This window comes from Danio aesculapii, chromosome 10 (assembly GCF_903798145.1).
Source record: "Danio aesculapii chromosome 10, fDanAes4.1, whole genome shotgun sequence".
In the NCBI taxonomy this organism is placed as follows: Eukaryota; Metazoa; Chordata; class Actinopteri; order Cypriniformes; family Danionidae; genus Danio; species Danio aesculapii.
Genome location: NC_079444.1, coordinates 25,558,389 through 25,574,998, shown reverse-complemented (window position 1 = coordinate 25,574,998; position 16,610 = coordinate 25,558,389). Strand labels below are relative to the sequence as shown.

The window sequence follows — 16,610 nt, the reverse complement described above, 5'->3', positions numbered from 1 at the left end:
GAAATTGCTAAATCGGTTTTGGTGCCGATCATATTTAAAAAGTCATTTTTGTCTAATAATTGCACACTTTTATAATACTTATCTTTCTGTGTTTTCTAATTGATTGATTTTGAACTTTCAGAAAGTTCTGTTTTCTCTTGGCGGATCTTTCCTCTACTATGCAGACCGTTTTAAGATCTACAGTGCATTTTGTGCCAGTCACACAAAAGTCCCCAAGGTCCTTACCAAAGGTAATGGAACTGCTTTCTCTGAGACTGTTCCTTGAGGTATTTTAGTTGCGATTTCAGTGTTCAGTGACTGGAAAGTTTGTTTTCTTAGTTCTTTTTCTGAACCATTATCACCTGCCGAAGGCTAGTTTTCAGAGTTCAGTTAAAGCTAGAGGGTGTTTTTACTCTTGGACAAAGAAAAGATGTACCCTAAAGCCCTTTACTGAAAGATGATGCTCATTTTTAAGGTAAAAACTGGAAAAAAAGTGATTTCCCAAACTGACTGACAGATATTTTTATGGTTAAATCTGTTCAAGTATAAACCTTTCCATAAATATGACTCTGCTGAGAAAGCTAAGAAGCTGAATACCAGTATATTTAAGTGAAGAAAAGTATGAAACTGATTTGAAATTCCTCAGCTATCCCGTAATTTCTTCCTTCACACTTTGATGCAGCTAAAACAGACCCAGAGTTCAAGGCGTTTCTGGCTGAGAGAAACCCCAGACAGCAGCATTCCTCCACGCTGGAGTCCTACCTGATCAAACCCATTCAGAGAGTCCTAAAATACCCACTGCTCCTGAGGGAGCTTTACTCGCTCACCGACCCCGACAGCGAGGAGCACTACCACCTGGATGGTAAATGTGGAGATTCACATGCTGTACATTGACCACAATGTTAGGCTGTAGGTGAATCTATTTAGAGCTCTCCTATTTTGAGCAAGATGAGCAGGTTTTAAAAGGACTGTGTCATGAAAAACTGGATTTCACCTGCTTTTTTGAAACATGTCCCTTTCTCAGATCATTTAGTGTAAACTACAGTACAGTTCCTTTTTTACTATTAATATAACTGGGCCATCAGTAGGGTTGTCCAATTAATAAAAAAAAAAACACATTTTATATATGAAAAAGACTACCGTTATTTCTTTTATTTGTAAGTTCTGTGTTTTTTTATTCAAGCACTGTGTTCATTTATACGTGAGCATTTACTTGTGAGTTTTCAGTGGCTCAGAGTGTAAATCACAGTAAATCAAAGGTTCACAGTAAATGCTGCTCCACACAAACTCATCTCGGCATTTGCTTTCAATTTGGGTGACATATACTGTAGTATGGTTTTTGAAACATACTCCATTTCTCTATGCAAACTTGTTATGAGAAGTGATAAAAACCTTGATGGTTTTCAGTTAAGTCTACCATAAAAATAGTGTTGAATTTTTGCAGTAAACTGTTTTCATTATTGTTGTTGTAGTTTTTTAACATTACATCTATTGCTTTGGATGTAGTGTCTGCTTAATGAATAAATGTAAAGGTAAATTGAATAATAGGATTGTAATAATAATTTTAACAGTAATACCTTTTATTTATAGGCGCCTTTCAAAGCATTCAAGGGACATCTTACAGCACATTTAAAGTAAAAATTATTAGTTCCTTTAAGCAAATTTTTTTGACTGTCTACAGAACAAACCATCGTTATACAATAACTTGCCTAATTACCCTAACCCGCCTAGTTAACCTTATTATCCTAATTAAGCCTTTAAATGTCACTTTAAGCTGTATAGAAGTGTCTTGAAAAATATCTAGTCAAATTTTATTTACCGTCATCATGACAAAGATAAAATAAATCAGTTATTAGAGATGAGTTATTAAAACTATTATGTTTAGAAATGTGTTGAAAAAAATCTTCTCTCCATTAAACAGAATTTGGGGGAAAAAATAAACAGGGGGGCTAATAATTCTGACTTCAACTGTATATATATATATATATATATATATATATTTTTTATATATATATATATATATATATATATATATATATATATATATATATATATATATATATATATATATATATATATATATATATATATATTATATTATATGTATATATTCTTTTTCTTCTTATTATTATTATTATATGTATAGTTTTTGAAATCAGTCCATAACAATTTTTCTGACTGCGTGTGTAATCTGTAAGAATACGGAACTGGTGTGTGCAAGGTGGATGGTGGGAGTTGTAGTTCGTTAACGTGGCATGTTTGTAGTTCTCCAGCAATCTGATGCTGCTAGATCGCAACAGTTTGCATAACAACACTGATTAATTTTTTAACAATAACCCGTTTTTCCATAAACTGTTTTTAGAGTAGGAACAGCTATTTAGAGCCATTCACACACTATGCTTTAAAAAACTAAACTTATAATATAATAAAACATTGAAATAAGGGGTGCCAAACTTGGTTCCTAGAGAGCTGCAGTTCTGTGCAGTTTAAGTCCAGCCCTTTGTGAGGAAAACATAATTTAAAAAAAATAGTAAAAATAGTAAAAATAAATAATATAAAAAATTATAGCCTTTAAATGTCACTTTAAGCTGTATAGAAGTGTCCTGAAAAATATTTAGTCAAATATTATTTACTGTCATGATAAAGGTAGAATATATCAGTTATTAGAAATGAGTTATTAAAACAATTATGATTAGAAATGTGTTGAGAAAATCTTCTCTCCGTTAAACAGAATTTTGGGAAAAAATAAACAGGGGGGCTAAAATTCTGACTGCAACTGTGTGTATATATATATATATATATATAGAGAGAGAGAGAGAGAGAGAGAGAGAGAGGCTATTATGTGACACTATTAACCTCACTTTAATCTTCATATGATTACTATCTTCAATAGTACTGAAAACTGTTTGACTGAATTTTTGTATCCATTTTTACAGGAATAATCTGTAAATATTAATGTAAAATTACGTGTTACTCTCTGAAAATACTGAAAAATTCCTTTAAATAAACAGGAAAATTATGTAATACCAAAAGCAATAACTGTCAATTTAATTTCAGAATTTTTAATTACAGAAAATATCTGTAAAACAACAGGTATTTCACTGTGTAATGAAAAAAATGGAAAATTCTGTTAAAAAAATCCAGACAATTATTTGTAAAGTAATGTTTATTTTTTACAGTGTACCAATCAGAGGTCATTTACAGATGCTACGGTAACAGATGAAATTGGAAAAATGAACCCATTTCCATCTGGGCTTTGCAGCTTTGCACTGTGATGTGTAATTGTCTTTAATTGCAGATTATTAAGTCTTTTGTCTTTTTGTAGTGGCCATGAAAGCCATGAACAAAGTGGCCAGTCACATAAACGAGATGCAGAAGATTCATGAGGAATACGGAGCCGTGTTTGACCAACTCATCAGTGAACAGAGCTCAGAAAAGAAAGAGGTATGATCACGCTAGTCTCAAATGCACTTGCTTGATGCTTCTAAATTAACACTGAAATCGACTGTTTTTGATGGCAGGTTGCTGATCTGTCAATGGGCGACCTCTTGCTGTATGACACAGTGGTCTGGATCAACCCACCGTCCTCTCTGATAAAGGGGAAGAGAGACCCAGAGCTGGCTGCTTTTGGTGGGTACACAAGAAGCGTTTCTTCCAGAAATAGAATGGCGTTCTCTTATTCAGTAGCCTGTTCCCTGCAGTAATGGTTTTCTACATCAGTAAAGGCCAGCTGTGTCTTTGGGCACAATGGCATTAGAGGAACCACCTTGTCCCATGGCTCTTAAGGCATTAAAGTTGCATTTATTTATTTTTTCCTTTGGCTGAGACATTTTAGAACAAAAAAATGGGTCAGTTTGCCATTGAAGTTAGTTGTATTTCACCAGGTCACATTTTAAACTGAAAAAAAAAGCCCTAAGCAAGCATCTGTATTGTGAATGTTTAGACTTGTGTGGTTTTGTATGTCTTGCTTTAATGTTTTTTTCCTCTTCTTCAGTTTTCAGAACAGCGGTTGTTTTTGTGTGTAAAGACTTTTCCAAGCACAAGAAAAAAATCGTAAGTGCCTTTTCCCCTTTTTTTCATTATTCATTAATGGAGATGTGACACACAGGCTTAAAGTGCTTGCAGACTAGCGCTTTTAAGAGGTGTAGTTTTACTTTTTTATTGAAGGCCGCATTTTCCAGTGTGAAATAGGGACGCCCTTCTCTTGTACTTGATTTATTTCTGCTGTCTCATCAGCTTAGTTCAGATGGCCAACAAACTGTGGCCAGAGATCTTTCGGTTGTCTGTGATGTTGCCTCTCAATTTAGTGTTTATACTGCATATAAAACACCTGCCTATAAATCTATAATAAGGGTCCCTGACCTTACTTCCCTCTTCCAGTGCCCATCATTAAACATTTTAACCTTTGATGCACAACACAGATCTAAAGTGACACGACTCAATTCTTAGCGCTTTGCAAGTTACAGATTACTAATTCAGTATTCCATTTTTTCCATCCAACTTTGTCTTTTTTGCTTTGTTTTTTTACCCATATGTGTAATATTGATGTATAAATACAAAAAACAAGGATATATCAATGTAATGTGATGATCTGTGTAAATTAAAAACTAGATTCTTAATAAATCTTGATAATTCTTAATAAATATTTCAAATAATCAATTGTAAAATACATTTCTTTCAAACATTTAGCAAAGAATCATTCATCCATGAGTAAAATATTTATTAACATTGGACATTTAAGACCCATTTTGTGGTCTAGAAGGGTCTCGCATAGCTTGTGCATTAAAGGGTTATTGATAATTACTCACTCCCGGGCTATCCAAGATGTCGATTAATTTTTTATGCAGTAAAAAATTGTAAAAGATTTTTAGATCAAGCCGAGGTCATGGTTGATTAAAAACAGTTCAAGTTAGCGACACTTTTAGGGCCTGGACACACCAAACCAACACCAAACAATTGACGCAGATGAAACTCAACTGTGATGTTGTTGTGCATCGGCTCACATCTTGCATCAGTTCAATCTTTCTGCACCATGAGAGGCAGCAGTCTGTTTTTTCGTTCCCAATGAAATGTTCAATTCTGATCAGGGGCAGCTTTTTGGTCTAGATGGAACAAGACGAGAGCCAAAGCAAGGTGACAACACAGTTGGGTTTAGTCGGTGCTAGTTATTTGGCATTGGCTTATGGTGTACCAGACCACATAGTCAAAAAAACATATTTAAGAAATCTAAATAAATGCCTGTAACTCCTAATGATACACAGTTCTTGTATAACCCTAAAATGCTGCATATTTGATGTAATCATAGCTATAAACCTCAATGTATTGTCAGGAACCACTGTATTAATTTAGTTTTGCCTGTATATGTTTTTTGACTCTCAAAGTTAGTGCCTATAGTCATCATTCGCATGTTGAATGGCCTGAGGGTGTGTACATTAACATCAAATTAAAATTTTGGCTGAAATATTTCAATACGACCCCTATGTTCACCCCCAAAAAACCATAACTATAGTACATTCCACACCAACACATGATATTGTTTGTTTACATGTGCACACTACATTTTTGTCATCTGCTTCTTTAAACAAATCCGATTGGCTGACAACATTTTTACTATTTGTTATTAGAAGTTTTATGCCATTTATTCCTTACAAACCCATTTATTGGTGTTATTTTGCCTCAGGGTGGACCTCACAGAGTATCAGTCCTTGATGAGAGAGACCCGTTTCGTTTTAGACACATGATCTCTACAGATGCCCTCCAAGTTCGCAACCTCCCTAGTAAGTAATGGTGTACTGTTTAAATAGTTTTTCCACAGCTCTATGGCTCATGCTTTAAGAAAGAGCGTAATGCATTTAACATCATAAAAGCCCTGATGACACTCGATGAGCTGAGTAAAGCTTGCTTTTGGCTATTAAATGGGCTCTTGCCAGATTGTTGTTATTCCCTATTGATGGAGGGGGTTGAAAGTCATCCTACAGGAACTTGGGGTCTGCACTCTGGTTCATTGTCCCATGGTTTGTCTTCCCTGAGGTTCATTAGCCCTGTCCTGAATTACCACTAAAGATGCTTTCCCACAGTTCTTTTGCTAGCATACGGTTAACCTGACTTTGTTTGGTTTCAGATTCAGAGGGGTCGGCAATGTGTGAGATCGTTCATGTGAGGTCAGAATTTGAAGGCAGACCTGAGAGGACTTTCCACATCTGCTGCAGGTTAGATGTGCTTGTGAACATCGCATGCATTGACTTATCTGTGAGTTTTCAGACCTGGCAAAAGGGATGTGATCAAATTAAATATGATTATTCACACCCAAGTTCATCTTCATAATTATTAAGGAAAGCTGAGATTTATGTTCCTCCACTGAAAGTCCATTCACCTCAAATGTTGATGCTTCAAAAAGTTTATAAACTTAGAGAAGAAATCTTCAAATGGATTATTCACATCTAAGTAATGTATGCATACATAGAGCACAGTAAGCGTTGTGTAAGGCTTTGTGACCACAGTGTTATGAAGCGGACAGGAGACAGAGGTAAGGAAACGTTAGGGTGTTTATTAAATGACAACAAGGAGCACATGAAGGATAGCCAGGAGGATCAGGAATGATGTTGGGGTCTTTTCCTCCGTGGCTGGGGTAACAGGAATACACGAGGATGGACAGCACACACCAGATACAGCTGACAGAGGATGACACAGACTTGGAAGGACTGGAAGACAGGACGATTCGGGTGGACCAGGAAGACTAGGAGGAATACAAAGAGAACAGGTAAGTAAAGCGTTTGTTTTAGCTGAGGATGACTACGCTGAGTGGTCGCTCAGTTGTCCGCTTTCGTCGAGACGAGCCCGGACAATGAGCGACTGGAGTGCTGTGCTTTTATCTGGTGCTCGTGAATGTGATGCAGCTGTGTGCTCATTAGAAGTCAGGTGATGGTGATCTTCGTGAGTGGGGATCGTGAGAGCCTGACCAATCCGTGACAGTCCCCCCCTCCCCAGGGCCCGCTCCTGAGGGCCGACACCTCCGACGCCGTGGTGGTCTCCCTCTGCCTCTAGGCGCTGGGAACTCAGGGTGGCTCTCATGAAACTCCACCATGAGACTAGGATCGAGAATATCAGCTCTGGGAACCCATGTCCTTTCTTCGGGGCCGTACCCTTCCCAGTCCACCAGGTACTCCAACTGGCCACCACGACGTCGGGAACGCAAGATCTCCTTCACTGCGTAGACGGCTCCTTCTTCTAGGAGCAGTGGAGGAGGGGGTTCCTCTTCGTGGTCAGGCTCTGTGGAGGGAAGAACAGGATCGTGATAGGGTTTCAGGAGTGATACGTGGAATGTAGGGTGAATACGGTAGTGAGAGGGTAATTGTAGTTTGTAGGTGACGGGGTTAACCTGTTCCACGATGGTGAAGGGACCAACAAATCGGGGACTTAACTTGCGAGAGGGCAGTCGCATGCGTATGTCCCGGGTGGATAGCCACACCTTTTGTCCGGGTGTGTATCTGGGTTCTTCAGACCTTCTTCTATCGGCGGTTACCTTGCTTCGACGGACTGCCCTCTGCAGATGTTGATGAGCCTCGTCCCAGACTCTCTCGCTCTCCCGGAACCAGTGATCCACTGCGGGGACATCAGATGGTTCGCCATCCCAGGGAAAGAGCGGTGGTTGGAAGCCCAGGACGCACTGGAATGGCGTGAGTCCGGTGGAGGGTTGCCGCAGTGAATTTTGGGCATATTCTGCCCAGCCCAAATACTGGCTCCAGGAGCTCTGGTGACCACTGCAGAAGGTCCTCAGGAACCGTCCCACCTCCTGAATCTTCCTCTCTGTCTGCCCGTTGGTTTGGGGATGATATCCAGAAGAGAGGCTGACGGCCACACCTAGGAGCTTGAAGAAGGCTTTCCATAGACGTGAGATGAACTGTGGACCTCTGTCCGACACAATATCTTCTGGAATACCAAATGACCTGAAGACTTGATTAAAGATATTGTCGGCTGTTTCAAAGGCTGTGGGAAGACCTTTCAGAGGGATTAGTTTGACAAACTTTGAGAATCTATCTACGATGACTAGAATACAGGTATTACCTTCTGACGAGGGGAGGTCAGTGATAAAGTCCACTCCTAGGTGTGACCAGGGACGGTTCGGAATCGGCAAGGGATGGAGCTTTCCAGCGGGTAGATGACGTGGGCTCTTGGATTGGGCACAGTCCTTACAGCCCTGAACATATTGCCTCACATCCCTTGCCATGTTTGGCCACCAGAATCGTTGGGATATTAGCGAGAGAGTATTGTTGATCCCTGGATGTCCAGTGCCTAGCGAGGTATGTAAGGAGTGGATCAGATCTACCCGGTGTTCAGGTGGTATGAACTGCCGATGAGGAGGGCATCCCGGCGGAGCAGGGGCTTCCGGAGTGGCAACGACTGGAGGAGCGTTCCAGGTGATCGGACAAATGGAGATGTGTTCGGGAAGAATCTTCGTTGGGAGTTCTTCATGATCGTGATGCTCGTGTAAACGAGAGAGAGCGTCTGCTCTTAGATTCTTGGGTCCTGGACGATAGGAAATGGAGAAATCAAAACGTGAGAAGAAAAGTGACCATCTGGCTTGACGTGGACATAGTCTCTTGGCCTCTTTGATATATTGGAGGTTTTTGTGATCTGTGATCACCTGGAACGGATGTTTGGCTCCCTCCAACCAGTGACGCCACTCCTCCAAGGCTAGCTTGATTGCTAGAAGCTCCCTGTCTCCTATGCTGTAATTCTGCTCCGCCGGGCTCAACTTCCGAGAGAAATAGGCACAGGGATGCAGTCGGGGCGGTGTATCATGATGTTGGGATAATACTGCCCCGACGCCGGTGGTGGATGCGTCCACTTCCACCACGAAAGGAAGATTTGGGTCAGGATGAGTCAGGAGTGGGGCCCTTGTGAACTCCTTCTTAAGAAGGCGGAAGGCTGCGGCTGCTTCTTTGGTCCACTCCAGTCCTTTGGGTTTACCCTTGAGGAGATTAGTGAGAGGTGATGTAATCCTGCTGTAGTCCTTGATAAACCGTCTATAAAAGTTAGCAAACCCAAGAAACCTCTGGAGCTCCTTAATGGAAGTGGGTTCTGACCAGGATAGAACAGCCTCAATTTTCTTCCCATCCATACGTATACCGGTTTGGTCAATGATGTATCCCAAGAAATGAATCGACTTCTGGTGGAATGAGCATTTCTCCGCTTTGAGGTAGAGGTGATGTTCTCTCAATGTGTGTAGGACCTCCGCAACGTGTTGGCGATGTTCGGCCTCACTCCGGGAGTAAATGAGGATGTCATCTATGTACACTATTACAAAGTGGTGAAGAAACTCCCGGAGGACTTCATGAATGAAGTTTTGGAATACGGAGGGGGCGTTGACCAGACCGTAAGGCATGACCTCATATTCATAGTGGCCAGTAGGGGTCACGAATGCTGTCTTCCATTGGTCCCCCTCACGTATTCTTATCAGATTATACGCGCTGCGGAGGTCCAATTTAGTGAAGACTTTAGCTTCTCGGAGCTGTTCCAAAGCGGCTGGTACCAGAGGAAGGGGATATCGGTATTTTACTGTACCGTTATTTAGGACCCTGTAGTCGATGCATGGACGCAGCCCTCCGTCCTTCTTGGCCACAAAGAAGAAGCTTGAGGCGGCTGGTGATTTTGAGTGACGTATGTACCCCTGACTCAGAGCCTCCCTTATGTAATCTTCCATTGCCTGATTCTCTGGAAGCGAGAGCGGGTAGATCCTACCTCTTGGCAACTGGGCATCTGGAACTAGGTCGATCGCGCAGTCCCATGGCCGATGCGGCGGTAGCTGGGAAGCTCTCTTGGGGCAGAAGACATCATGAAAGGAGCTGTACTCCTTAGGAATGTGGATAGACTGCTTCTCAGGAGGACTCTCGACCGATGTTGTAAACAAAGAAATGGGGTTCCGACCTTGAAGAGGGAGATTTGGAAAACAGGTAGGTGTACATCCAGATCCCCATTTCTTTATCTCTCCTGTGCCCCAAGAGATGATGGGATCGTGCTTCACCAGCCACGGGCGCCCTAGAATGATGTCCATATTTGCACCCTCCAGAACCAGAAATTGAATCCTCTCTTGATGTAACAACCCCACTTGAAGAAGGATGTCTTCGCATTGTCGATGGATACGGGTCGAAGATCGAGTGCACTGGGTTATCGGTTGTATCTGGTATATATGCGAGGACGCCTCAGTACGTAGGTGGAGTTGACGACAGAGGGATTGGGAGATGAAGTTCCCTGCTGACCCGGAGTCGATGAGGGCTGTGACAAGGAGAGAAATAGAGGCAGTAGTTATTTGTACGGTGGTAGTAAGTGGTTTACATTGTTCAATATTCGTACTGAATACACTCACTGAAGTCCGAATGGGACGAAGGGGACACTCCATACGGGTGTGTCCACTGACACCGCAGTATAGACACAGACCCCGGGTCAGCCTCCTCTGTCGTTCCGCTGATGTCAGTCTTCCAGACTCTATTATCATGGGTTCTGGTTCTGGAGAGGCTGTTGACTCAGGCGATTGGAGGAGTGCAGACGAGGGGGTGATGGTGTCCTGTTGATAGGAACGGAGACGATCGGAACATCGGAGAGAATGTTGGATGAATCTCTCCAGACCCATAGTATCATCTAATGTGGCCAGCTGGATTCGGAGAGTGGGTTCCAAGCCGAGCCGGTACGTGGTCAACAACGATCTCTCATTCCATCCACTTGCAGCTGCTAGAGTGCGAAACCGGAGAGCATATTCCTGTGTAGATAGAGTACCTTGCTTTAGATGATACAGCTGCTCTCCAGCGGCTACTTCCCCATCAGAACGTCCAAACACCTCTTTGAAATACTCCGTGAAGGTAGTGATGGAATTCATGACCGGCCCGGCTTGGTTCCAGATCGTCTCAGCCCATTTAAGTGCAGGCCCAGAGAGTAGTGATACGATGTAGGCGATCTTTGACTTATCTGTGGGATATAGAGAAGGTTGCATTTCGAATATGAGGGAACATTGTAACAGAAAACCATTGCACTCCCCCGCTCCGCCTGAGTAGGGCGCTGGTCGGGCCATGGGACTGGAAGGAAGGGCCGAAGAAGAAACTGTGGAGGCGGAAGTGCTCGGTGCTGGTGGTGCGTTGGAAAGTGGAGCTGGTGGCTGTAGAATCCGCTTCAACTGGTCCACCAGCTCTTGAAAGTGATCGGGGGTGCTCATGTTGTCGTCGTTATTGGTCCGGGCTTCTGTTATGAAGCGGACAGGAGACAGAGGTAAGGAAACGTTAGGGTGTTTATTAAATGACAACAAGGAGCACATGAAGGATAGCCAGGAGGATCAGGAATGATGTTGGGGTCTTTTCCTCCGTGGCTGGGTAACAGGAATACACGAGGATGGACAGCACACACCAGATACAGCTGACAGAGGATGACACAGACTTGGAAGGACTGGAAGACAGGACGATTCGGGTGGACCAGGAAGACTAGGAGGAATACAAAGAGAACAGGTAAGTAAAGCGTTTGTTTTAGCTGAGGATGACTACGCTGAGTGGTCGCTCAGTTGTCCGCTTTCGTCGAGACGAGCCCGGACAATGAGCGACTGGAGTGCTGTGCTTTTATCTGGTGCTCGTGAATGTGATGCAGCTGTGTGCTCATTAGAAGTCAGGTGATGGTGATCTTCGTGAGTGGGGATCGTGAGAGCCTGACCAATCCGTGACACACAGTAAGGTTGTGTGCAACACAAAGTTTTGGGTGAATGGATTTTCAAAGTAAAAATCCCACAGGTTTCAGACCTACATTTCATTATTGTTTTTATATGCCTGTGATATGAAGATTTAGAAATATATCTACAATGGCAGCAAAAACAAACAAACATGTATTTTAAATAAAAATTAAAGTATAGAGAAAAATATTCTCTTATAAATAAAAGTATAAAACAAGCAAACATTTCATGATTAACATGAGTATATTATATGAATATAGAGAAGGAAAAAAAAAATAATAATGGATTAAAATGTAATAGTTCTAAATGTACACAAAAACTGTTAAATACAAATTTAAATTTGATTTAATAATTCATTCATTTTCTTTTCGGCTTAGTCCCTCAATTAATCTGGGGTCGCCACAGCGGAATGAACCGCCAACTTATCCAGCATATGTTTTTACACAGCAGATGCCCTTCCAGCTACAACCCATCTCTGGGAACGATCTATACACACTCATTCACACGCATACACTACGGACAATTTTAGCTTACCCAATTCACTGTACCAGATGTCTTTGGACTTGTGGGGGAAACCGGAGCACCCGGAGGAAACCCACGTGAACACGGGGAGAACACACAAACTCCACACAGAAACACCAACTGACCCAGCTGAGGCTTGAACCAGCTACTTTCTTGCTATGAGGCGACTGCACCACTGTGTTACCCTAATTTAATTATAATAAAGACAATTTCACAAAAACAGTGCATCTAGAAAATTATTTACAGTACTTTTTCCACAGTTTGTTGGCTTATTTACAAATAGATAAAAAAAATTCCCCTCAAAATCCTATGAACAAAACCCCATAATGTCAACATGAAAGATGATTTGAAAACTTTATTAAAAAATGTATTACCTGATAAACAAACAAACAAACAAAAAAAAGTCAATGTCTAAACTTATTCATTAATGCAGTATTATAATAAGAGGTATAAATTATAATGTATTTTCCAGGACTAGATTGCAGCTGGAAGGGCATCCTTTGCGTAAAACATATGCTGGAATAGTTGGTGGTTCATTCCTCTGTGACAACCTCTGAAATAGAGACTAAGCTGAAGGAAAATGAATGAATGAATTATAATGGAACTTAAAAACTAAAATAGTAATGAAATGTTGCCCAAATAAAAGTTGTTGAAAAGAGTTCTTGTGCTCTCTTTCTTAAACATAAGTGCCATGCTATACACCATATTCAAGTTTGTTATATAATACACACATATTTATCCATTTATGGCTTAAGGGTCCAAATACTTTTTAAGGCCATTACTTGGGTACATTCCATTCTCTTCCAGAGTAAAAAATCTAAACCTGCTGTTTTTTAGCTCTCCAGAGAGTAAAAAAGACTTCTTAAAGACTGTTCATTCCATCCTGAGGGACAAACAACGACGTCAGCTTATGAAGACTGAAAGTTTACCTCCAAATCAGCAGTATATTCCCTTTGGAGGGAAGCGGCTTTGTGCTCTAAAGGGTTCACGACCCACCATGAACAGAGCGGGTAAGTTTGGGATGTCTAATGCAAACTGAAGGATCATTTTTCTCTTTAACACTTCTCTTTATTCCTCAAACTATCTCATCGTTTGGCTCTCCGCCTTTCAGTCTCTAACATGATTAATGCTGCAGTTTTTATCTCAGGCTTTAGGCTGAGCTGATTATTATGTAACCCCCCCCCCCCCCCCCCCCCCCAAAAAAAATCCTAGTGTCCATCAAATGATATTGCTGCTTTCTTTCCTAAAAGACAAAACTGTCCACCGAATTATAGTTAGCATTCACATCAATTCTTTCTACTCATCCACAGCTTCAGCACCATCTCGAACCCTCGGTCACAGGAAGCTGATCCGTAATCGTATTACCATAGACACAGGTGTCATTTTTGATGATGACTCATATCAGGATCTATCACCAATCACCCCTACAGAACCCCCATTTCATAAACCTCAGCAGCCCATCCGGGACACCGACCGCTGGGTGGAGGATCAGTTTGACCTTCAGATCTACGAAAACCAGGACGACGTTAAAGAGACGGACATCCTCAGTGATGACGATGAGTACTGCCAGTCTGTCCGAGCCCCGTCCTCTGACCCAAGCCTGGAGGAGTCCTTTGAGGCTCTTTCAGTGGAAGGAGATGAAGACAAGGGTCTCAACGGGCTCTCCGAAGACAAATCGAAGAAATCCCACGCCCCCTTAAAACTGACCCTTCTGAGAAAGCAATGCGCAGTGGAGGGAGTTTCTTCTGAGAGGGACTGTGAGGTTATTTGGGTTCGAAGAGACGATTTTAAAAACAGCTGCAACAGCGACATCTTCTGAGCGGAGAGGGAACATGCAAGCTGTGACGCTTTTATTTTCAGACTTGTGCCAGAATAAGGCAGACACTGACTGAGTCCGAGCTTTCACGGACATGATGCACTGACAATCCTACTGAAAGAAAGCCAGAACTGAAGAGCTTCTTGATGTTTCAAGCCACTTGAAATATCAATACAAGATCGAGTTGAGGAACATTCGAAGATGCCAACTGTACAGCTCATGTATTTATAGTGGCTTCATACTGACAGACATCAGGCAGCTACGTGTTCTTTTAGCTGATGTTTTTGGTTGGAACACAAAATGGTGGTCAGTTTGTTTGGTCATGCTTCATATCTTCCTTTTTATTCAGGGATTTGTGACTTAATGCCTCGTATATTGTTCTTCGTAATGGCTACACCCCTGAGGGCACCCACGCCAAAGTTGCAAATCCATTTGATGTCAATCCACTACCTTGATGTCAGATTGACATCTAAAATTGGTGTCAAAAATACATCCAGTATTACAGTCCTGTAATCGATTTTTGATGTGCTTTTCTGACACTTAAACATTGTCATTTAAACATCAAGGTAGTTTACATGCATTGTAGGGAAACAGATTCATACATTTATAGTTGAAGCCTTCAGATAAATAAAATATTTCTTCTAGTATCATTTTTCTTGTGTCGTTATTTTAGTGGTCAAAAGTACATCAGTGTATGGACGTCAAGGTCTGGACATCAAATTGATTTGCACTTTGACGTGTTTTTTGGATGTTGTTTTGACATCAAGGTGCCCGCCAGGAAGCAGGTGATTTTCGTGGAGCACGTCAACATTCCCTTGAATTTCCACGACTAGTTTTGGCCAGCTGTTTAATGCTGTTCCTTTTACAAATCCAATCGTTCCTTGCTTGCTGTCTGCGTTCCCTTTTCTTCATAGGTCACCAGCAACCCAGTATTAAATATCACTGTTTATTGAACACACAGAGAAATATTATTCTACTTGAATTGTGAGGAAAGAACTGCAATAATGTAACTCGTTATTTCAGATAGGAAATCAAACTACCCGTGATCCTCTGTCTATGGGCTTTGGTGTGCTTAGGCGCATAAATGAAGCATTATAACTCAAAGCCCCCCTGCAAAGTGATAAATGTAGCAGATTTGTCTGGCTAAGAATGAGATTTTGATTTTTATGGTATTTTGTACACTGGTAAGGATAAAGCTGGACATGTTACTCACTCCAAGTGTATTTTAAACACCAGAAACACCCATCCATGTGAAATACAATCACTGCACTCAGCCATGGTTTCCTTTTAGTGAAATTGACTGTATTTAAAAACAGTGTAAAAATGCCATACTTTTATCCTCTGCCTTTTTGAGACTGTGTATGTTCATACTGTGGAAATACTTATTAACCTAAAATAAATCTTCCTAATTTATATTTGCAGTTTTATCCAAATAACTGTGTACGTGGTCTGTTTTTTGTCAACACGACACCCGTTTGCAGTGTTTTAAATAAAGTTTGGTGTGATTTGTAAACACAGGGGCTCCTCTTCTGAGAATAATACAGCTTGGGGAGGTTGAGATGTTATAGCGGTTTAACAAGCTGAACAGACTTCAGGTTTCACACAATGTATAGTGGGTCTTATTGAAATTTTACTGTAAAAATTCGACTCCTTTGCGTCTGATTGGCACTTGTGGATTGAAATCTCCTGCCTGACTGTTGTCTTTTTCTAAAGTCCACTCTAAAGGTCCCGATATACTTCACATGAAGTATTTTTTTTGTTCTACATGTGAGGCCAAAAAGACTGAGTGATAGTGGCGTGAATCATTCCGAACACTCAACTCCCAACACTACAGGTACGTCACAGTGCTCGCATGTACCCCTAAACACAACAACAATGGCGGCTCTGAAAGGGGAACCAATAAGTTCCTAGTTTACAATGCGTAAGTATCTAGTTTAGAACTTTAAAAGACCTGGTGCAACGCTGTGGCCTTCTTGTCTAGCGTCCGAGACTTTAAAATCTATCTGGGAGTGATCACAGGTATTCATGTTTGCTAACTTTATGATGTTCTCCTGTCTGACCTCCATGTATATGAGATACGAATTAATCACACATCAATGAAGGCATAGCCCCACCGATTGTGTAATTGCCATGGGACAATGGTAGCTAAAAGGTGTTACGGAGCCAAAACACACACTAAAACAGTTAGCTTCAGTCAGTTATTTCAAACTGCTTCAAACTGCTTTTGACTGGATTTTGTTTGAAATTATGTCATTTCAGTACATTCTTCAATTTCATTTGAAGTGTATAGGGGCCTTAATCCTGACAAGGGATCATATGCTATATTCCAAACACAGTAAATCCACCCATGAAGAGGACTTAAGCATGAAAACAATGGCCCAAACTGGGGTGTCCAGAATTGTACCTGGAGCATCACTGTCCTGCACTGTCTGGCCTCTAATTCAATACACCTGAGTATTATAACAGATATAATGGAAATTACAGGCAGGTGTGTTTGAGGAGAGATGGAGTGGCACTGGGATCCATTTAGAAGGGCTCATCCCTATGGCCTAATCCATCCGGGGGGTCTCTCTAAAGTGATTAGAG

The 16,610-nt window shown here is 41.4% G+C and overlaps 1 protein-coding gene across 3 annotated transcripts in view; it reads left to right on the top strand.

Moving 5' to 3' along the window:
* The window catches only part of tiam1a (TIAM Rac1 associated GEF 1a), a 96,789-nt gene extending 81,329 nt beyond the window's left edge, over positions 1-15,460 (top strand). For all 3 annotated transcript variants that reach the window (XM_056467580.1, XM_056467578.1, XM_056467579.1), the window contains 9 exons: positions 122-230; positions 662-841; positions 3,305-3,423; positions 3,501-3,609; positions 3,974-4,032; positions 5,660-5,756; positions 6,101-6,188; positions 13,046-13,218; positions 13,519-15,460. In XM_056467580.1, coding sequence (XP_056323555.1) covers positions 122-230; positions 662-841; positions 3,305-3,423; positions 3,501-3,609; positions 3,974-4,032; positions 5,660-5,756; positions 6,101-6,188; positions 13,046-13,218; positions 13,519-14,027 — 1,443 coding nt within the window. In that variant the 3' untranslated portion in view covers positions 14,028-15,460. The remainder of the gene's footprint in view (positions 1-121; positions 231-661; positions 842-3,304; positions 3,424-3,500; positions 3,610-3,973; positions 4,033-5,659; positions 5,757-6,100; positions 6,189-13,045; positions 13,219-13,518) is intronic.
* Positions 15,461-16,610: the final 1,150 nt, after the last annotated feature.